This window comes from Caenorhabditis remanei, chromosome IV (genome assembly GCF_010183535.1).
Source record: "Caenorhabditis remanei strain PX506 chromosome IV, whole genome shotgun sequence".
NCBI lineage: Eukaryota > Metazoa > Nematoda > Chromadorea > Rhabditida > Rhabditidae > Caenorhabditis > Caenorhabditis remanei.
In genome coordinates this window covers 20,464,584-20,487,674 of record NC_071331.1, presented here as the reverse complement: position 1 = coordinate 20,487,674, position 23,091 = coordinate 20,464,584, and the positions used below count along the sequence as shown (strand labels likewise).

The following is a 23,091-nucleotide window of genomic DNA, read 5'->3' as shown; positions in this document are numbered from 1 at the left end:
TTTTCAGGACTTTACAGATTTGACGACGAAAAAGGAATCACAGTGAAGTCATATCGCCTCGGCTGATTAAAAAACAAAATTTAATGTTATTCTTAATTTTTTGCCATAAGTATTCCATTGGACCTCCAAAAATAACAAATTACAATGAATTTTTCATTTTCACTTGGAAAATTAAATTTTTCACTCATTTTCGTTGGTTTCGTAGTTTTTTCTAACAGTTTTTGATATGAAATTTTATTTTCTCTACATTTCCTCCTTTTTTTCCCCGAAACCCCCTTTTTTTATCAATATTTACATGCTTCCCGTCTAAAAATTATAAAATCTTGAGTGTTGCAGCAAACGCGCTCCGCCGCACACCCCGCGAAACATTCAAATTCAAATTTTATCGCACATTTCTCATCTTTTCTCCACTGAATTATCGTGTTTTTGGTCTTTTTTGGCCGTTTTTCGTGATTTTTCAGTTGTTTTATGTGATTTAATACGATTTTTGTGTTAAAATCATCAAATTTTCCTAGTTTTTGCTAGTTTTTATCGATTTTTCTAAAAAAAAAATAAAATCTTGAAAAAACAATTTTTTCGCACATTTTCTAATGGGTTTCTGCGTTTTAAAAGTTTCTTATGTGATTATGGTTGATTTTCTGTGTTAAAAATCTGAAATTTCCCTAGTTTTGTCCAGTTTTTGTCACTTTTAATCGATTTTTCTAAAAAGAAAGATTAAAGTAATGAAAAAAAAATGTTTTCGCACATTTTCGATTGGTTTTCTGCGTTTTAGAAGTTTCTTATGTGATTTTCTTGCTATTTTTCATATAAATTATCGAAATTCGCAGGAAAAATGAGCGCCGAGCCGAGCACACCAAAACAAGAGCCAACCGAGCAACAAACGCCGGGAAAAGACGAAAAACAGGAGAATAAGAAGGGAAAAGTGAGAGTGAAATCCCGTTGAAATCAGAAATTATCGATTTTTCAGACTCCGGTTGTCGTTCCACTTCCACACGAGACACCGGCGGCCGTCCGTAATCGTCGTCATATTCAGGCTGAATTGCACATCGGATCGCCGTCTGATAATCAACTCTCACCGTGTACCACTAAAATATTCGGAAAGAGAGTAAGGACAAATGGAAATTTGAATTTTCCATAAAATATGTCGAAAATCTGGAATTTCTCGCGTTTTTTTTTGTGAAATTTCCATAATTTTGAGCTGTTAGATGCGCTCAAAAGCGATTTTTTTTGGTTATTTTCGCCGTTTTGAGCTCAAAAATCAGATTTTTAGCACTATTTTCAGCTCAGATAGCTTCTGGAAAGCACAGACTCTTCACAGATTTTTTTCACAGAAAAACTTCGGAAAAAAAATGTCGAAATTTTGTAATTTTCCAGTTTTTTTTGTGAAATTTCCATAATTTTGAGCTGTTAGATACGCCCAAAAGCGATTTTTTGGTTATTTTTGCCGTTTTGAGCTCAAAAATCAGATTTTTGGCGCTACTTAGCTTCTGGAAATAATTTTCTTCACAAATTCATACACGATTTCAGCACAGTTTGTGAAAATGTCAAAAATCTGGAATTTTTCGTGTTTTTCAGCTGTATTTTGTGTGAAATTCCATAGTTTTGAGCATTTTAGATACGTTCAAAATTGATTTTTTCTACTGAAAATTGTCGATTTTTGAGTTTTGAGCTCAAAAATCACATTTTTGACACTATTTTTTTTTTCGAAGGATATTTTCAGCTCAAGTATCCATAATTTCAGCACAATGACCATGACTCGTTTATCAGCGCTGAACTCTGATTTTCGCCGGGGAAACCATCAAAAATCAGTCGGAAAACAGGGTTTTTTGAAAATTTCTGCAATTTTTCTCAATTTTTTAAAGGATTTTTAGACTTTTTTCGCTCTGGTTTTCCATGATATGTTTTTCACAATATCTCTGAGAATCGCTGATTTGAGCTTAAAAAAAATCATATTTTTGGTTTGAAAATTTCGGGAAAAAAAGTAAAAAATCTGACATTTTATTCGTTTTCAGCTGTTTTTTGTGAAATTCCCATAATTTTGAGCTGTTAGATACCCTCAAATGCGATTTTTACTAATTTTAGCGCCGATTTGTCCGTTTTGAGCTCAGAAATCGGATTTTTAGCTCAATTTTCATTTCCGACTTCCGGATAGGAAATTTTCACTTCCATGCAACTCTGTCGGGGACGTGTATTTTTGAGATCAGAGATGGAATAGTTGATTTTTAAGCAAAAAAATCGCGATTTTTTCGAAAATTTGCTGAAAATTTTGTTTTTTTTTTTTGCGATTTTCATTCTTTTTTCAGCATAAACCTCTGAAAACGACATTGAATTGCTGAAATCTGTCAATTTTCAAAATTTCAGCCAAAAATCGGCCACAATTGATTTTTTCCGTCAAAAATGCTGAATTATCAATTATATCCAGATTTTCGGCATTTCTCCTTCCAAATTTTCTCTAATTTCTCTCATTTTTTTAGGCCGGAATCTCTGGACCAGCTGCAATTCTTCGCACCAAGCAGCAATCGACAATTCCGTTCAAAATGGACGAAGAGTGAATCAAAAGAAGTCGATAAACGAATTCCATGTTTCATGTTGTATCATATTCTCTCTTTATTACCCTTCCTCTTATCATTGAAAACTTCTTTCTTTTGTTTTCCTGAAATAAATCCGTATATTACAGAATGGAAAAGTCAAAATTCATTTGAATTTTGTTCACTCTTTTAGAGTTTCACCGGAACTGGAACCGGGAGCAGATAAAACGATAAAACAAGAAAAAATGGCACAAGATGAAATGAACGATGGCGGGGCAAGTACAGTTATTCGGGGGAAAGAAATCAAACATGTTGGGGGGAAATATAAGAGAAAATTCAGATTTTTTGAGCTGAAAATCGCGAAAACTGATGGAAAATTGAGTCAAAAAAGCTTGTTTTAAGCGATTTTCGGCTAAAAATTGCAAAAAATGATTGAAAATTGAGTTGAAAATCGTAGAAATCCAAAAATTTGAGTGAGGTGTCAATGTCGGTGGGAGCGGCGCGGTCGCGTCGCGGTTGCGTCGAAGCTCAAAGTTTGAGCGGAAAAATTGAATTTGAGATTAAATGATTTTTAACTCAAAACTGGGAGATTTTGAGTCAAACTTACAAAAAAAAAAACGGATTTTGGCTCAAATTTTTCGATTTTCCACGATTTTCCGCGATTTTTAGCTCAAAAAATAGGAAATTAAATTAATAAAGATAAGAATTGGAGGCGGAGGGATACGAATTAGAGGTTGACGGGTAAGAACTGGAAGTTGATGGGTAGTTTTGTGGTGGATAATAGTAGCACATTTGATAAGTGTCCATCTGTTGGGGATACTGTTGATTGTACGATGAAGTGGGTGCAATAAGTGGTTGTGGAGTCATCAGTGGTGGTGGGGGAACTGAGAAATCAGGCAGTTGGGGGGCGTGGTCTCCGGTACCGTATTGGAAGGGAGCCGGCGTCTGGGAGTAGTATTGGGGAGTCTTCTGTTGGACACGTTGCTTCTCGGCGTTTCGGTCGAATGTCAAGTTTTTGTGGGAGGCGAGAAGATTCTTGGCCACTCTGGAACTAGAAACGTCAAGTTTTGGAGTGGAAAAAATTAGAGAAAATGTGAAGCACGGCGTCTGGGGGTGAGGGTGCTACAGAAGAACTGTGTCGTTTAAGAACTGTACCGTTTAAGAACTCGGTTCGCAATGGAGCGCGTTCGTATTTACAGCTGAAATTTGAAATTTCAACAGGATTTCAGTTGTTTTTCGACGTTAAAATTGGAATTTTCACGACAAATGCGCTCTATTGCGAACCGAGTTCTTAAACGGTACAGTTCTTAAACGACACAGTTCTTAAGCGAAGTAGCACCGGGGTGAGTACTGAAAGTAAACGCGCTCCACTAGACTTGGAGGCAAATTCAATTTTAAATTTTTTTCAATTCGCTGTTTCGTTGTGGCATTTTCCCGATTTATGCCAGTTTTCTCGCATTTTTGGCAAGTTTTCCGCTGATTTCAGCGGAGCGCGGTTGATTTTAGTACGCACTCCTAGACATCTTGGTGAAGATTGATCACCCCGAAACTCACTTCATTGTTTCCGAGACGACCGATTCTGGAAGTTGGTACAACGAGTCGTTTGACTGGTTTTTGACAGGAGATCTCTGCAAATGTCGATTTTCATATTTTTAGAAAGAAAAATGACATTTTCCAAGAAATAACGTCTGATATTGTCCCGGGTAGTTGGAAAAATCAAGAAAATCGCAAAAAATTGGTTTGGAAACTCTAAAATCCGAATTTTGAACACCGGTTTTCGTGCCGGCGGATGCGGCGCGGTTGCGTCGCGGCTCCGATTTTCAGAAATTTCGGAAACAGTTTTTGATCGGGAAAAAATGGTTTTTCGTGATGTTTTGAGTGAAAAGTCGTGGCGAAAATGTGTTTTTGTCAATTTTCAGGTAGAAAAACTGAGAAAAACAGAAAAATTGAGATTTTCTACTTCAAAATGTCAAATTTCGCACTAAAATTATAGAAAAACTGAAAAATTTCAAGTTTTCACCTTAGTCTTACACACAATTTCGCTGACAAACTCGCGAGAAGACACCGATTTGGCGTATTCATCAGAAGAGGTGTCAGGTCCACGTGGCTTCTGCCAGACACGACGTTGTTGGGGGATTCTGCAAAAAATCGATTTTTTTAATGAAAAAGCCAAATTTGGAGATTTTTAATGAAAAATTGATTTTTTTTGATAAAAAATGTCAAAATTTAGAGATTTTTCACTCAAAAATTGATATATCTCACCCATAAACTGCGCCAATATCTCCGTTTCCTCCCAATCCACCGTGATAATGATGATTTCCAGAACTTGCAGAATTTCCAGAATCACATTCATCCATCGATTGAAGATCCAAATCGTTGCTCGGATTCGATGTCGGATCTACAGTATGACGCCACTGGGAACGGTTGAATTGCCCTGAAATTTTCCTAGGGGATTCGTAAATCGACAAAAAGCGGCGTAAATCGACACAAAATGGTGTAAATCTACACAAATTGGCGTAAATCTACATAAAGTGGCGTAAATCTACACAATGTGGCGTAAATCTACACAATGTGGCGTAAATCGACGCAAAATGGTGTAAATCGACAAAAGGTGGCGTAAATCTACATAAAGTGCTGTAAATCGGCACAAAATGGCGTAAATCTACACAATGTGGCGTAAATCGACACAGTGTGGCGTAAATCTACACAAATTGGTGTAAATCTACACAAAGTGGCGTAAATCTACACAAAGCGGCGTAAGTCGACACAAAGTGGCGTAAATCGACAAAAAGCGGCGTAAATCGACAAAAGGTGGCGTAATTCGATAAAAAGCGGCGTAAATCGACACAAAGTGGTGTAAATCTACACAAAATGGCGTAAATCCACCCAACTCTCTCGTAAATCTACACGCAACAGTAAAAACCATCAAAACCTTTCAATTTTCTCTCAAAAAACGCGCCAACGTCACCCCCGCCTCGTCAACTTACGAACGTAATCGTTAGACGCACTTGTTGCACGATAAGTGCCATTAATCAGCGATATATCCACCAATTGTTGACGTTTCAACTCATCTTTGCCGTCTACCTGCAAAATTTCGATTTCTATACGGATTTTTGACAAAAAATAACGATTTTTTGCTCGAAAACTCACCGGTGGCGACAACAAATCTTGCAGAATCTCAACAGCCTCAATCATTTTCTGCTCGGCAACCGATGGAGTGTTGTAGCATTCAATGAAAACGTGAAGTGGCTCCTCAGTCAGTGCACACTTTGAGATATTCGATAGAGACGGCTTCGCGCATTGATTCGGATTCAGGAGGGGATTGTAGTTGTTGGGTCCGGATTGACGATTTTTCGATTTTGCGACTGGGTTCGCCTGGCAGAAAAAATATTTGAAAAATTGAAATTTTCCGCTTGAAAAGTTATAATTTTAATCGAGAATTTTCAAAATTTTCATTCAGATTCAAATGCCGGTGAAAGCAACGCGGCTGCGTCACGGCTCCGATTTTAAGAGACTTTGGAAAAGTTTTTCAGCGGAAAATGATGGTTTGTGGTAGTCTCCACTACGTTTTAAGAGAAAAATCGTGATAAAAAGGGTTTTTCCAATTCTCAGGGAGAAAAACTGCAATTTTTAGTCAAAAATTAACGTTTCTGTACGAAAAACTTCAAAATTTTAGCGATTTTCCATCGAAAACACCAAATTTTGAGTGTGGCGCCGATGCCGATGGTAGCGGCGCGGTCGCGTAGCGGCTGGCTGAATTTTATGCGAAACACTTGAATTTTGTGCTAAAATTCTCCGTTTTGGACGCAAAAACTTGTTTTAAGCGACTTTCAGCCAAAAAATGGCGAAAAATGATTGAAAATTGAGTTGAAAATCGTAGAAATGCAAAAATTCGAGTGAGGTGTCAATGTCGGTGGGAGCGGCGCGGTTGCGTCGCGGCTTGAGCGGAAAAATTGAATTTCGGCTTAAAACGACAGGTTTCGAGAGAAAAAAGGTGTCTGTATGAGAACAATTTTGAATTTTGACACAATTTTTCGATTTTCAGAGTGTTTTAGAGGAAAAGTTGAATTTTCCGTGGAAATAAAGGTTTTTCGATGAAATTTGCTCGATTTTCTGAGAAAAAATTTCTAGAAAAGTAGGCGGAGCCTATTCTTACTGTAAGATTATGAATCTTACCGCCAAACTGCTAGCGCGTCCCCTGACGAAAATCTTGCATCCGGTCTCCTTTTCCAACTGTTTGACAGTCATTCCACGTGGACCCAAAATGCGACCGACGAAATTATATTTTGGATATTTTTTGACAGGAACCAGAAGAGTCTCCGACATTGTTACATAGCCGGGAATCGAGAACTCGCCGGACGGCGGGATACGTGACATTTTGAATCTCGATTGGAAACACGATTCCGAGTCGGTGTTCACTTGATTATCCGAAGTGGGCGGAGACATTTCGTAGACGTTATCGATTAGTGATAGAAGGGATTTCAGTTCGACACCGCTCTCCGATGACGACAAATTGTTGTTGTTATGGTCACCGGAGGCCTGGAAATTCAAAATTTTAGTGAAAATTTAAGAAAAACTAGTTAAAAACCTCGATTTTCATGTTTGCGGCGTGGAGAAAGTTGTTTATTTTTTGAAAAATGAGTTCGTGCTTGACTACGGTATACCCCGTGGTGTTTGCGTACTTTGCGTTGCTTACCGTAATCCAAACAGTAAAAAAATTATGAAAATTCGGAAAAAGCTTAAAACTTTAAGATTCTGGAATTTTTTTTCGGTGTTTCTGGTGTAGAAATGTATGAAGATTCAGAATTTCATAGCCTCGAAGCAATATTTGAACTGGAAAAGGCAGAAAATTCGATTTTTTCGGGAAAACCTGATTTCGGCTAATTTGTAGATAAAAACTGGTTATTCACCAATTTTTCTGGAATTTCCTTCATTTTCTTGTTGAAACTCTATTTGATTCGCATTTACAACTTCAAATTTCAGCTTCTCAATCAAAAGCTGTCAAAATTCGAGACTTCAACTACTTTTTCCCAAAAAAAAACTGAATTTATATACAATTTTTTGAGTTCTGAAACTATTTTCCTCTCTTTTTACTAATTTTTGCTTCGAAAAACTCCAAGAATCGCTTGAATCGCTTTACCTGATTTCCAGAATACTGCGACGTCATCATTGCCATTCAGCGGGCGTTTTAGTGAGCGAAAACCTCTGAAATAGGGTAAAAATGGGTGTCGGAACCGAAAAAATCAACTAGAAACCACAAAAAATGAAGAAAAAAGCAGAAAAATAGGAGAAAAATGAGGAAAATGCGTCGAGAATGACGAAAAAAACACACGTCAAATCGTCACGTGGAATTCGAAAATAGGTTGCCACGTGGATTTTCGTATTTCGGTTTTCGAGGTTTCTGGGTCGAGGTCAGGCCTAATTTCAGTATTTTTTTGAGGAAAAGATCAACGAAACAAATTCGAAGAACAGAAAATAGAGAACAATCCAGAAAAACCTATGGAAAACTGAGTTTCATTGGTGAAAAAGTAGAGAAATGGCAGAAAAACATAGAAAAATGGCGAATTACAGGAAAGCGGGGTGAGAAAATCGGTTGAAACATCAGTGAAAACCTGTAGAAAGTTGAAAAAGTAGAAGATAAAATCACAAAATTCGAAAATTATTTTTCAAATTACTCCATTCTTGTGCAAAATGGTGAGCACAATAGCGACGACGAAGACGGTGACGACAAGTAGAAGAATCAGTGTCCATTTGAGATTCTTCTGACAGAAATGACGTTGGACACGACGAGCGGTGGATTTGAATGAGGTGGCCTGCAAATTTAGGCGGTTTTCGGATTTTAAAACAGATTTTGAGTCTGGACTTGTTATTTTTCAAGAAATATCGCCTTTCATTGTCCTGGATAGTTGAAAAAATAAAAAAAATCGCAGAAAATTGGTTTGGAAACTTTAAAATCCGAATTTTGAACACCGGTTTTCATGCCGGCGGGAGCGGCGCGGTCGCGTCGCGGCTCCCATTTTCAGAAATTTCGGAAATTGTTTTTGAGCGAAAAAAGTGGTTTTTGGGGTAAAAAGGGTGGTTTTTTGTGATTTTTTGAAGGAAAGATCGTGGTAAAACGTGTTTTTATCAATTTTCAGATAGAAAAACTGGGAAAAACAGGTAAATTTGACGATTTTCGGGTGGAATAGGCCTATAGGAACGGTGAGTTTTTCGAGAAGTTTTCAACGACTTTTCGCTAAAATTCCCATCAAAACTGTAGAAAATCATCTAGTAATAATTGAAAATGTTTAAAAAAAAATGGTTTGGAAACTGTGAAATCCGAATTTTGAACATCGGTTTTCATGCCGGCGGAAGCGGCGCGGTCGCGTCGCGGCTCTATTCAGAGATTTCGGAGAAAGTTTTTGAGCGGAGTAAGTGGTTTTTGGGGTAAAAAGGGTGGTTTTCGTGACGTTTTCAGTGAAAAAATCTAATTTTCCATCGAATTTTCTATTTTTCTAGCCTAAAAACTTCCGAAAACTGGATTTTTTGCATTTTTAGACAAAAATCCACGAATTTTCGCCACCAACCGATGTTCTCAACGCCTCCGTTCGATTTTCCATATTCTCCAATCGCTCGCCTCGTTCCATTATTCTCTCCACGTTGTCAGCCATCACCTGGAATGATTTTAAGCTGAAAAATGCTAAAAATCAGATTTATGGCTGAAAATTCCAGCTAAAACCGTCTCACCTGTCGAACATCATCAACCTGCCGACGAATATCAATCATTCGTTGTTGATGAGCACTCGGGAACGAGTCGTTGTGTTGTTTCTGGGAAAGAAATGTATCGATTTTCAGTGAAAAATTCCAAAAATTCTCACAATAAACTTCAAAATATCGGGTTGAAGGAGTCCCAACAAATCGTATGGATTCGATTGAGAAATCACCATTTGGATGTTCGACGATGACATTATCGATCGAATTTTTGAATTCAAAAAGTCAAGAGCCTCTTCCAGTTCCATTCCTGTTTCAGACACACAACAGTAGACCATTGTCGAGAACGTTTCGATGACGACGACGAAGTAGAGATGGTATCTGGAATAGGGGAACACGGGTGAGGGGGGGTCATCTGGAGCATTTATAAGGATTCTGGACGCCCCTGAAGACGTCAGACTTTAATTTTTGAATAGGAGGAACATCATAAACCTTTCAGAAGTCTCTATGAGCATTGAAGTTTTCAGAAAGATGGAAAATCGCTGAAAATCGACCATTTTTTCTCGAAAAATTCCTTAAAATCGTATTTTTTAAAAACTGTATTTTTCCGCCTAAAATTGCTTGGAAAGTCTTTTTACGTCAGATTGTCTCCAGAATCAATCACTAAAATTTCAGAATTTCGGTTTGGAAGACGTCAAACGAGTTCTGAATTGTCTATAAGGCTTCAAGTATCTTCAGAAGCCGTTATAACTAGAATTTCAACTCTTAGAAGCCGATTTTGTGATTTTTTCAGCTGAAAAACGCTCGAAAAGCTTCCTAACCGTTCCAGAAGACTTTAGAAGACGTCAGATGCTTCAGAAGCCATCTGACGTCTTCGGCAGTTGTCTGGAGCCTCAACAATTCTTCAGAAGCTCCCAAACTACTTCAGAAGACGTCAGTTGCCTTCTGAAACCTTCAGAATTAAAAAAATTTCAAATTTTTCTCGAAAAATTCCTAAAAATCGTATTTTTCCCATAAAAACTGTATTTTTCCGCCTAAAATTGCTTGGAAAGTCAAAAAAATGACAAAAATTACGTCAGATTGTCTTCAGAATCACTAAAATTTCAGAATTCCGTTCAGAAGACGTCAAATGAGTACGAAGCCATCATAATAAGAATTTCAGCACTCTAAAACCGATTTTGTGAATTTTGCAGCTTCCCAACGGCTCCAGATGCCTTCAGAAGACGTCAGATGCATTCTATCGCTAATTTTTAATTTTTTTGGTTTTAAAAGAGGCCAAATGCCTTCTGAAAACTCAAAAAGTCTTCAGAAGACGCCTTCTGAAACCTTCAGAATTCGAATTTTCACATTTTTCTCCACTTCTGGAGTCAGAATTCTCCAGAATTCTCTCCTGACTTACCCTTCATCCAACTCAATGACTCCATCATTGTTAAAATACGTTCTCACACGTGATTTGATCAATTTTATCACTTCCGAATCTGAAATTTCTCTCTAAATTTTGGAAATTTTTCAAATAAAATCACACCATTCGGCGGTTTTGACATCATTATACTTGGTCGCCTCCTCGATATTCTCATAATTTCCCATTGCGACTGGCATCATGTCACCGGATACCGTCGGACGGCACAAAACAACTGACATTACTCGTCCCGGCATGACTGGAATCAGGGAAAACTGAGTGAATTTTGAAGAAAAAAATGGGAAAAATTGATGAAAATTGAGTAAGAAAAGTGAAATTTGAGATTTTTATAATTTTTTTCTGCAAATCGCGATTTTTAATAGAGCTATTCAGGGGTAGCAAAAAAATAGTTTTTTTTGCTTATTCTTTGCTATTCAGAAAGTAGAAAAAAAGCAAAAAAAACTCCTGGAGGTATTTTTTGCTTGACCTTTTCTAGGCCAGCCGGCGGATTTCTAGGTCATTCGCTGCAAGACCTGTGTGTAGATTTACGGGAGATTTTTTGGTGATTTTTTCAACAAAGTTCGGAAAAAAAATCATTTACCGATTACAAGAATGAAATAAATCAATAAAATTACGAATTCAGTTCAAAAGTAGCGATAAAGTACCTGAATGCTGAAAAAATCGCAAAAATTCTTCCCGTAAATCTACACATGGCCTAGAAATCCGCCGGCTGGCCTAGAAAAGGTCAAGCAAAAAATACCAGGAGTTTTTTGCTTTTTTCTACTTTCTGAATAGCAAAAAACTATTTTTGCTACCCCAGAATAGGTCCATAAAAGTTTTTTTTTTGCGAAAAAGTCAAATTTTCGAAGGAAAATCGAAAAAATTACAGAAAAATGTGGAGAACATTTTTTTTGAAGACGGGCCTTTCCGGGCAGGCAAGTATGGTTACGAGCAAATTTTGGTTAAAAAAATGAAGAAATTGACGAAAATTGAAGTTTAGAGCAAAAAATTGAGTCGGAAAAATGAAATTTGAGATTTTTGGGACCAAAATGATATTTCTGATGGGAATTTTACGAATTTTAATGATTATTTTCTGAAAATCGCCATTTTTGCATGTTTTGCTAAAAAATTAACAAATTCCCGGAAAATTGGCGCCAAAACTCAAATTTCCGTTTTTAAAAAAAATTTTGAATAAAAATGAGAGAAATACAGGAAAAATCGACAAAAATTGAAGATTGGGCAAAAATAAAGTCGGAAAAGTGAAATTTGAGATTTTTGGGACAAAAAAAAAAGATATTTCTGATGGGAATTTTACGATTTTTCCATAATTCTTTTGGCATTTTTTGCTTATTAGCTCGTCACACTTCATACAACTGCGCTCCACCGAAATGCCTTGAAAAATGTCTCTTTTTCTCTGAGTCTCTCAATTTCGCACACAATTTTCTTCGGTTTCGGTAGAGCGCGGTTGTTAAAAGCGTGCCGTGATAATAAAAGTGTCAAAAAACCGACGAAAAGGTAACATTTCTCTACAAAGAATCACGAATTTCTTCTTATTCTTCGTTGTAATTCTTTTACAATGAGAACAAGAGAGAGAGAGAGAAAACTGACATTCATTTCGATTTCTCTGATTGTTTTGTTCGTTTTTCTCTTTCTATTCCTATCTATGAGTCATCAGAAAAAGGAGAAATTCGTATGAGGAAGAAAAAAGCAGACTTGCAACGGGCCGGGCCGGAAGTAAAATTTCTAGGGCCCGGCCCGGTCGGCCCGGAAGTTCAGTACTGAAAAAAATTCAAAATTTTTTTTCGAAAATTTCCCGATTTTTTTTTGAAAAATATTTCTTAAGAACAACCTTTTGTAGGTTTCGAAGGTTGTTGAAAAATATACTTGAGGAAAAATATGAAAAATTTTCAGAAAATATATTTTTCGACAAAAAATTGTAGAGGAAAAAGTTCAAAAATTCAAATCCGGGCCGACCGGGCCGGGCCGGCCCGGAATCTTGCAAGTCTGGAAAAAAGGAAGCGGAATTGATATTAGGAAGATTGGGGTAGCTGGAAAATTTCAGGGTTTCGAGACAAAAAATTAACTATTTTTTTCGATTTTTCATCGAAAATGTGAACATTTTTATCGAAAATTTGACTTTTTCGAGGAAAAAATTTCAAAAATTCGGGAAATTTTACAGGTATAAAAAAAAAAAATAAAACAGTCGATTTCAGCATTAAAAATCATGGAAAGTTCTGCTCAAAACACAGATTTCCACATTTTTGTGTGAAATTTTTTGCTAAAATTGAAAAATTTTCACAATTTTATTTCCAGACGCCATGAAATATACTTTTTTCACAAATTCTGTCAACTTTTTCTTCTTTTTTAGCATTTAAAACTTGCAAGCATAAAAATATGGTTAAAGACACCATCAACTCTTATTCATCACAACACAAAAAGAGCTGAAAAAAAGAAAGAAAATTCATTGACGAATCAAAAATCAACATGGCAGATGGAAGAGGAAGAAAGAAAGAGATAAAGACAATTTTATCGATAATTTTTGGGCGAAAAAAGGGAATTCGGAGAGCAAACATTGGGGTGAAAAGAGAGGGAAAGTCCCGTAGAACACAAAAAATTTCAGAAAATTTGAAATTTTTTCAACAAAAAAAGAATATACAGGCAGGATATCTGAGTAGGGTACTTTGAGGCGGTAAATGCAGAGTTCATGTGATTAAAATATCAATTTTTTTGGATTTTTTACAAAAAATATACAAAAAATTGGGAAAAATGAGGTGGGTGGTGGGAAACCCGAAGTTTGAAGGTTTTTGGGCTGAAATTCATCGAATTTTCACTCAAAAACCGCCGGAAAACACAAAAAATGGTATTTTAGAGCAGAAAATGATGAAAAAAGCAGAAAATTGATGGAAAATATACAAAAATACAAATAGAAGAGGAGGGAATGAATCGATACTTTTGAAGCTCGACGACGACGAAAAAAATCAAAAAAACCTAGAAAAAAGGTGATAATTTGGGATTTAAAACGAAAAAAAGAGAGCGGAGACGTTGAAAAGTGGGCGGAGTTTTAAGCGGCAACGATATCTCTCCAACGAGACAGAGCTGCTTGTGTAAACGTTTGTTTCGACTCCATTTCTGTAAAATTTTGAATTAATTCGGTTAAAATCGATATTTTTCGCATTAAAACCCAAAAACAAAGACAAAAATCGGTCAAAAACCACTAGTTTTCAGCGAAAATTAATTTAAAAAATCATCAGAAAAATTAAAAACTACAGTAAAACTTTGATCGTGGCGGGACCCGGCCGTCAGAGCCTGGCATGCGCCTTTAAAGATTACTGTAGTTGATAGAAATTTCTGGAATTTGAAAAATTGAAATTTGGGGTTTTCAACGATTTCCGGGTGAATTTTCGGGAAATTTTCAGGTTTTTCAGGTCGAAAATAATGAAAATCGAGGGATTTTTATGTTAAAAGTGAGTTTTCACTAGTTTTCAGATAGAAAATTGGTAATTTTGAAGGGAAAAACCAGGATAAATTAGCTTTTGGCCTAAAAATGAAAAAATTCTGAAAAATACCCGAAATATGGATTTTTTCGGTTGAAAAAGTGCTTTTCGAGGTAAAAATAGAGGTTTTAGGAGATTTCCGAAAAAGAAATCTGATTTCGATGAGTAAAATTGGGAAAAAGATTTTCGAGTGATTTTCAGCCAAAAATCGAATATTCATCTGAAATAAACGCCAAAATATGGATTTTCGAGAGTTTTCAGCTAAAAAAAACAAATAATTCATCGATTTGCGGCAAAAAATAACGTAAAATTGCAATTTTAAAGGTTTTTTCATCGGGAAAAATCTCAATTTTACTTACTCGGCACCGCCTGTCTCCGAATCTTGAACAAATACGGCTGACAATCCGAGAATCTCGTCTCAAAAACTTCAGGAATTTCAGTTCTCGATGGCATTTTCGGTGTATAGTGATTATGATTGATATGTTCACATATATCGAGAACTTTCTCTCCAATATCATCAGCAACTCTTTGCCGCATTTTCTGCAATTCATCGATTGATTCCACACGGAACACATCGAGAATCAATTTCCATTCCTCCCAAGATGTGCCCTCATCAATCGATAATCCACTTCCAGCAGAAGTGGCTCCAGTCGCTCCTCCAAACCACGATACCGCAGTTCCTATCACTGAATTCGGTTTCTTTGATTTCGTATAGAATTGAAGACCGATTTGTGCGGAGAGCAATGGAACTGCACTGTCTGTTGGACTGCCTACTGTAGGTGTCCGTCGTGGAATCGAGCCGGAGCATGTCGCCTCTTCGACTTCATATTTGAATTGACGAATGTCCTCATCCACACACATTGCGAGTTCTGTCGAGTTTACACGAACCTGGAAAATTGTTTAGTTGATTTTAGTCGATTTTGATAGAATTTGGCAGCATTTTCCAGACTTGTCACGGGCCGGGCCGGGCCGGGCCAAAATCAGGAAAAATCTCGGCCCGTTTTGAAACATTTTTTCAAAACATTTTGTGTTTTTGAACTTTTTTTGGAAATTTTTTGAAAAAAGTAGTTTTCGAATAACCATTCAAAATTGAATCAAAATGTGAATATGTATGATAATTTAAGCATTTTTACTCTTTTTTTTTCGAAAAATTTCAAAAAAAAAATTGGTAAAAATGGGTACCCATTTTTGAATCCGGGCCGATTTTTGACAAGTATGGTATTTTCAAGCAAAAAACAGTTAATATTAGCATTTTTACCTAAATTTGACAATTTTTAAGATAAAAATGCATTATTTTTACCAAAAAATCCAATTTCTCTTTAAAAATTATGTATTTTCAGCAATTTTTTTTTCAAATTATTTAAAAATAAATCCCTAACCACTTATTTGATGCGAAAACTTAAATTTTACGGAAAAATTCGGTTTTTTCGTAAAAAATGTATTTTTATCTTAAAAATTGTCAAATTCACGAAAAAACTCTTTTTTAAGGTAAAAATTCCAATTTTCACTGTTTTTTTCTGATTTTCAAACAGTGAAAAATAGCATTTTTACCTTAAAAAGGGGTTTCCAGTAAATTTGACAATTTTTAACAATAAAAATAGATTTTTACCAAAAAAATCCAATTTTTCTGTAAAAATTGAGATTTTCGCCTCTTTTTTGCTAGAAAATTATGTATTTTCAGCAATTTTTTTAACTCAAAACTTCATTTTTGAGCTTTTTCTGTCTAAAAATGACTAAAAATAGCCACAGAAATCAAATTTTTAGACGAAAAATTATTTTTTTTTCTTTAAAAAAAATCCCAATTTTTCAAACAAAAGCTCGAATAATTTCAGTCCCTTTCCAACTATCAACAATTCCGCTTCTCGAATTTTCGATTCAAAAAGTACACAATGTCATTTCAATTCTAATACCTCAAAAACCACCGTCACACACAAATAAACAAGTCTCTTTTTCTCTTGTTTTGTTTCGTCATTTCTCTCTCAAAATATTTCAAAAATAGTGTTTGGAAATAAATAATTCCAAGTAATTGTAATGTTCTTGTGATTTTTTATTCGGTCGGTTAGTCGGGACACCGTGTGTCGCGAGTGACCCCCATGAGAGAGAGAGTTTTCTGACTTTCAAAAAACAATTCATGAGGAGAGGGTGTTTACGTCTCTAAAGATGTTTGAGGTGTTCTCTGCGTCTCTTGTTCTCTCTGTCACAGAAAGTGCGCTCCACGGAAAAACACGAGGGCTGTCTATTAGCTCAGCACAGTTCTTACAACCGCGCTCCACCGAAATGCCTTTGAAAAATGTCTCTTTTTCTCTGAGTCTCTCAATTTCACACACTATTTTCTCGGGTTTCGGTAGAGCGCAGTTGTAAGAAGCGTGCCGTGCTAAGAGTCTTGCAGTCTCTTGAGCCAAGTGCGCTCCATTGAGAATCGCTAGAATTCAGAACCAAGCGCGCTCCACGGAGAATTCATAGTCCTACAGTCTCTGAGGAAACATCGCTCTATTGAGACTTGTAAATTCGTAAGATTCCAGTTGAGGCAGATGCGCTCTATTGAGAACAGACGATTATGCGTTTTATAGTCCGAAAATCGATATTTTTCGTATCAAAACCGGTTGAAAACCACCAATTTTCAGTAAAACTTTGAACGTGGCGGGACCCGGCCGTGAGAGCCGGGCATGCTCCTTTAAAGATTACTGTAGTTGATAGAAATTTCTGGAATTTGAAATTCGAGGTTTTCGCGAAATTTTCATGTTTTTTCAGGTCGGAAATCATGAAAATCGAGGCGTTTTCAGAGTGTTAGGCCCTCAATCTGACTATGAATCAAGTGCGCTCCATTGAGAATCGGACTTCAAGATCTTGATCTTTCAGTCTGTAGCCTCATGACCAGAGCTCCGAGATCCCTATGCTCCAGATTCAAATCTCTCCGTGTCTATTCAGGAATCCCCTTAATTAGCCCCGTTATAAACGGCTTACTGGACTAATGGGATTCCTGCTCTCTTTCTGTCTCTCTATTTTCCATAGTCTCTCCTTCTCTTTTTAAAGAGGACTGGATAAACAGGAGGGTGAACCTCCAAAGAGAGAGCGAGAGCTCATGAGCCACAAATAGACGGGCGGGTGTCTCCATGGGCGGTATAAGCTACACGGGAGGGTACGGAGGATAAACAGCAACGTCTGCGTCTCCACTATTCCGTCTCATCGAGAAGGCGGAAAAACGAAAAAAACGAGAGAGAGAGAGAATCAGCTGAGAGACGAGGAGGATCACTCGTACTTTGAGGGCAATGTCGGGTTTTCGAACTTTTGAAAAAAAACGTTGAGTACTGGTTTCCGGTGGTAAAGTGAAAAAGCGAAAGTTTTCGTCTGGGAGTTGAGATAAGAACCTAAAATTCATTCTCAATAGAGCGAGATTAATGGACTTCAGCTCTTAATCACGAGTCTTCAGCCTGGAACTCGCTAATCGAATGCTTCTCAACTCTATGGCTCAGTTCTGTCGCCTGAGAAAGATCGCATTAGAGTGTCTTTTCTGACCAATGCCATTCGGCTAGCCTGAATCGCATTAAAGCGAATTTTCAGCTCTTCAGCTAGTAAGTCGGTTTTCGGCTTACTAGAGCGGATTTTCTGTCTAGAGTGCTTCTGATCTTTATGGCTCATCAGTTAGTTCAAACGGCTGAGACATATGGATTCGAATTAGAGCGCACTTGCTCGTCAGAATCAGTTCGTATTTACCGAGGCAAAATCAGCTCCGTACCTATTGTCTAGCCGAGCAAGACTTTGCCAGCAGATTACATTAGAGCGCACTTGCTTGTCAATGTTGAGTGAATCTCATTAGAGCGAACTTGCTGACCAGTTTCCGTGCAAATTCAATTAATCAATTGAGCAAGATCTTTGTGCGCTGGAGCGCATTTCTCTCGCCTTTTGAGCCTTTCTACAGTTTGAAACTTCATTCCCCGAGCTCTCCGGATCCCTCTGATTATCAATAGAGGGCATTTCCCGTCTACTGTATAACTTTTGAATCCCTCTCTCAAAGACTAGTTCTCTCCCTCCCATTCCCACTTTATTTTTATGTCTCTGTTTTGTGTGTCAATAGCTGTGGCTGCTGCCTGCTATCGGGTCGTATCTTTCTCACAACACTCTCTCTGTGTGTTCATTTTCACTCTTCAACCTGTAGAAATTGGGGAACAGCAGACACTTCAAAATGTCATTGTTTTGATGTGATATTGTGTGCAGATAAACAGTTAGGTATAGAGAGCGAGATTTTCAGATTTTCAGACAAAGTTCTACAGTACTCTAGGGGATTGGAGATAAACAGTTAGGTATAGACAGCGAGATTTTGAGACTACAGTACTTTAAGACAATTTTGGGACGTGCAGATTGTCAAAATAGCCGATTTTAGGCCAAATTTTTCGGAATTTTCACGAAAATCGTTTTTTTTTGTTGAAAACTCACATAAGTCATATCGATCTGCTCACAATTGACCTCTTTGATGCCGATGGATCCGATTGAAAACGTCTTCTCATCGTTGTATTGGAACTGGAAACGAATTTTGATAAAAGATGGGAATATGAATATGTGATAGTGCGTTGTGAGATTTTTGAGCTCAAAATGTCTGAAACTGCCAAAAAATCAAAAATTTTTTAGCCTAGGAGTACAAAATACCAAATTTCCCATCAAAAAACACCCGAAAACCCCAAAATTCTCACTGAAAATTCAAAAAGTACAGTAACCTGGTTAAAGGCGCATAGTATCAATTTTCTAGTTGGGTCTCGACACGAAAACTCAATTTTTGGTGTTTTGATGGTTTTTTGACAGATTTTAGGGTAATTTTTGATAGGAAAACCGAATTTTTAGATAAAAACTGGGAAAAAATTATTTTTGACACTGAAAACCCCCAATTTTCACTTCAGAAAGTCAATTTTTCACAACTTAAAAGCCATTTTCAGGATCTACAGTACTCCTCGGGTCAAATGCTCGATTTTCAGGCAGTTTTAGACTGATTTCAGCTCATTTCATGTTGTTTCAAGACAGAATTTGAGCAGATTTCGGCATAGCTTAATTTCAAGCGATTTCAGGTTTGAAATCGACGAAAATTTGACTGAAAACGACCGTAAATAGTGAAAAACTGAATCTGGATAGACTGATGACTGGAAAGCAGTTTTAGACTGGTTTCAGCTCATTTCAGATCGTTTCAACCCAGATTTTGAGCAGTTTTTCGATGTTTTCAGCATTTTCTAGCTTAATTTCAAGCGATTTCAGTCAGAAATCGCTCAAATTCGACTGAAAATGACCATAATTGGCTGGAAATAACTGAAAATAGTGCTAGAAACCTCGGTCCATTTCACTTTTTCAATTTTCAAATTTCTCCCTCCCATCTGTTCCCCTTTGTTCACCACTAGCCGTGATGTCCTTGTCTCTTTTCTCGAGACACCCAGATCATTATCTGTTCATTTCTCTCTCTCCCATTGCATCACTTTCTCCTTCATTCCTCCGTCATTTTTGAAAAAATCAGAGAGAGAGAGAGAGTGGAGACGCAGAGAAGTGTAGATCATGTGTGCAATCAAACTACAACATTTCATCAGTTTCTTCGTGTTTCAAATAGAAAGAGAGTGTGTCCACTTGAACCATGTGATTTGTATAAAACTGATCATATTGGAGGAGGCAATATGATGATAGAGACAGGAAGGGATGGTGTGATCACAGAGAGAGATCATAGGATTAGCAGAGAGAGATCGGAAATGACCCAAAAATGATGTAAATTGACGACTTTCTTTGGTGGGAAATCAATCTATTAGCACGGCACGCTGCTTACAACCGCGCTCTACCGAGACCGAAGAAAATAGTGTGCGAAATTGAGAGACTTAGAGATAAAGAGACACTTTTCAAGGGGATTTCGGTGGAGCGCAGTTGTAAGAACTATGTTGAGCTGATTGAAAAGGTGGAAAGTGGGTTAACAAGTCAAGGGTGCCTTGGACGCGTTTTTGGAGTCAAAATGACAAAAAATGTCCCAGAATCTGATTCAAACCGGACTGATACGATTCTAGCCGAGTTCCGGCTGAAAAGCACTGAAACTGACAGGAATTCGGTGGAGAAACGGATCAAATGAATGCTAGAGGTCATTTTCAGAGAAAAACTGATGAAAAACTACGTGCAATTGTGCAAAATGATGGATTATAGTCTAATCTACAGTGGAAAGGGTCTAATATGATGAAAAATGATCCAAAAATGATGTAAATTGACGACTTTTTTGGTGGGAAATCGATGTAGACAGTGGTGGAAAGTGGTCAGGGGTGCCTTGGACGCGTTTTTGGTCAAAAATGTCTTTAAATGTCTAGAACCTGAAACTACGTAAAATGATGGAATCTACACTAGAAGAATGAGAAATGACCCAAAACTGATCGGAGCCGAAAAATGACTGAAATTGATGAAATCTAGATCGAAATAATGTAAATATTGACGCAATCTGACTGAAATCTGATGAAAAATTCAAAATTTTCTGCTCAAACTGTATAAAAAAACAGATTTCAGACAAAGAGAGTCAAAACCGAGCTGGTGGAGGCTTCTAGCTTCTAAACTACAAGTTTTGAGCTATTTTCAGCCATTTCTAGATGGGTTTTTCAACTCAAATTCATGAGTTTTCGCCCATTTTCAGCAATTTCCAACCGCAAAATTCCGAGTTTCTCCCGGAAATAGAGAATTTCAATTGCTATGACCCTCCATTTCCATTTTCGAAAATGGAATTTCTTTCTCGTTTTTGATGAAAATTGGGTCAGAAACTTGGATTTTAGGATCAAAATCCTAAGCTTCTAGCTTTTGAACTAGAAGTTTTGAGCTCTTTTCAGCAGCTTTCAGCCAAAAATCCGAGATTTTCTGCTCAAAATCGGTTCTAGATGGGTTTTTCAACTCAAATTCATGAGTTTTCGCTCATTTTCAGAAGTTTTCAACCGAAAAATTCCCGATTTTCTCCGTTTTTTTTTGCTAAGACCCTCCACTTTCCGTCTCATTTCGATCTTTGCTACCAATTCTCATCTCACTTTTTCCGATTTCTGCCCTTTCCTCCCCTCGTTTTCTTCCACTTCCCGTAGCTTTTTTCATCTGCCGACGAGAAAAAGAACAAGAATCACGTGAAAATCATCTCTCTCGTCGTCTCCTCTTTTGTCATGATCTCTCGACTGTCTCTGACAGTCTGCGTCTCTCTTTCTCTCTCTCTCTCTGCGATCAGACGATGGGGTCATATGAGAGATGGCGAGACGCAGAGAGAATCAACACAGTTCTTTTTCACCGTATAGTTGCACGGGACTGTGGAAACGACTAAGATGCTGACGACGGAGAAATAGTGTGGGGAGTGGAGAGAGTGCAGACAGTGAGAGATATAAATCTTATCAAATTATATCAGAATTACGTCCTGGTACGCGAAAAAATGCGAAAAATTGACCTAAATCCTCCATTTTTCCAGGATTTTGACTGGAAAAATGGGAAGAAGCATGCTAAAAATGATTTCAGACATCAGCTGGCATGCAACATTCCAAAAATTTCTCAGATTTGTTACCCGTCTCTTCTCATTCTTGTTCGTGTTTATTTGACTCACTCTGCCTAGTGTTCTATGCAGAAGAAGTGAATGAAATATGCATTCCACCGCATCTGTCACTTGTCGCAATTCGACCGTCTGCAAAAATTGGAAAAATTGAATTTATTTGACATTTTTGGAGTGAAAATCCGATTTTTCACTCAAAATTGATATTTTTAGCTAAATTTTTGGGTCTAAAAATGGGGAAAATGATAAAAATCGAGTGAAAACCATATTTATCACTCAAAACTCGAAACAGTTTTGAAAAATTTACTTTTTAAGCAAAAACTGGATTTTCGGCTCTAAAAGTTTGGTTTTCAAACATTTTTTAATGAAAAATATGATATTTTCGCTAGAAAACTTCAAAAAAGGCTCGAAAATCAACTTTTTCACCCAAAATCTGAAAAAATAACTCCAAAAAACTATTTTTTCACTGAAAGTCCGGTAGAGCGCGTTTGCACTTTCAAGCTGAAAATTGGGAATTTTGGCTTAAAATCATCGGATTTTCGACGTTTTTCGGTAAAAATTAGGGTTTTCAACTTCAAAACCAAGTTTTTTCGAGTAAAAATGCTATTTTTAGCTATATTTTCTAGAAATATGGATAAAAAACTAACCAGTCGCAGCTCATTCTGACGGACATTCATGCCATACACCTGCAAAAAATAAGAGAATTTGCGGGATTCTGAACGGAAATTTCAGGAGAAAACAGAAGAAAAGCAGAAATAAGACAGGTGAAAAATTGAATTTTCGAAAAAAAAATTTGATCGAGAAAATTTTAGAATGAGAAATCATATGAGTTTCTTATCAATAAATGATGAGTTCTGTGGTCAGGAAAATATTTTTCTCTACTCAAAATTTTAAAATTTGAATTCAAAATGAGAAAAAAATGGCCTAAATAGTTAGTTTTTGAGCGGAGAAATCGATTTCTAGTGGAAAAAATTGTTTCGGATTTTTTCAAATTCTCTGAATTCTGGGCGCCAAAAAACTCAATTATGGGGATTTCTTCACTGAAAATTGAGATTGCGATTGAAAAAGAAGGATTTCCATTGTTTCAAGTCTTGAAAAACCTATTTTACCCACTGAAAATCACTAAAAACATTCTTATTTCAATGAAAAAAAAGGAAATTGAGCTGACCACCCGAAGAAATAGATGGATCAGATTTCAAGCTGACAACAACCAAGACGAAAACTGAAAGCATACATTTTAACGGGCTAAAAATATAGAATTTTTTTCTCTTTTCAGCAAGAAATTCAATTTTTTCAGTCAAAAGTACTTGGTTCGAAAAATGAGTTTTCTAGAGTTGAGAATGCGATTTTTCAGTCGAAAACTTCCAAAAAATGACAATTTTTAGTCAATTTTCAGCCAAATAACTCAATTTTGAGCGAAAAATTGACTTTTTTATTCGAAAATCGATTTTTTTAGTCGAAAAT

The 23,091-nt window shown here is 36.8% G+C and overlaps 4 protein-coding genes across 4 annotated transcripts; 1 reads left to right on the top strand and 3 right to left on the bottom strand.

Moving 5' to 3' along the window:
- Positions 1–832: 832 nt before the first annotated feature.
- Positions 833–2,552, top strand: GCK72_015391 (uncharacterized protein; the record flags this gene model as incomplete). The annotated part of the gene is made up of 3 exons (XM_003091609.1): positions 833–922; positions 968–1,105; positions 2,475–2,552. The coding sequence occupies 3 exons, from the start codon at positions 833–835 to the stop codon at positions 2,550–2,552; spliced, it is 306 nt and encodes a 101-aa protein (XP_003091657.1).
- A 666-nt stretch (positions 2,553–3,218) lies between these two features.
- GCK72_015390 (uncharacterized protein) lies at positions 3,219–7,704 on the bottom strand (the record flags this gene model as incomplete). The annotated part of the gene is made up of 8 exons (XM_053730835.1): positions 3,219–3,573; positions 4,083–4,156; positions 4,549–4,666; positions 4,791–4,962; positions 5,516–5,612; positions 5,679–5,903; positions 6,705–7,067; positions 7,669–7,704. The coding sequence occupies 8 exons, from the start codon at positions 7,702–7,704 to the stop codon at positions 3,219–3,221; spliced, it is 1,440 nt and encodes a 479-aa protein (XP_053585607.1).
- Positions 7,705–8,194: 490 nt separating this feature from the next.
- Positions 8,195–10,874, bottom strand: GCK72_015389 (uncharacterized protein; the record flags this gene model as incomplete). Its single annotated transcript, XM_053730834.1, has 6 exons — positions 8,195–8,341; positions 9,095–9,181; positions 9,255–9,335; positions 9,386–9,599; positions 10,618–10,696; positions 10,742–10,874. The coding sequence occupies 6 exons, from the start codon at positions 10,872–10,874 to the stop codon at positions 8,195–8,197; spliced, it is 741 nt and encodes a 246-aa protein (XP_053585606.1).
- A 3,588-nt stretch (positions 10,875–14,462) lies between these two features.
- GCK72_015388 (uncharacterized protein) lies at positions 14,463–22,304 on the bottom strand (the record flags this gene model as incomplete). Its single annotated transcript, XM_003090540.2, has 4 exons — positions 14,463–14,999; positions 18,546–18,629; positions 21,682–21,759; positions 22,275–22,304. The coding sequence occupies 4 exons, from the start codon at positions 22,302–22,304 to the stop codon at positions 14,463–14,465; spliced, it is 729 nt and encodes a 242-aa protein (XP_003090588.2).
- Between the last annotated feature and the right edge of the window lie 787 nt (positions 22,305–23,091).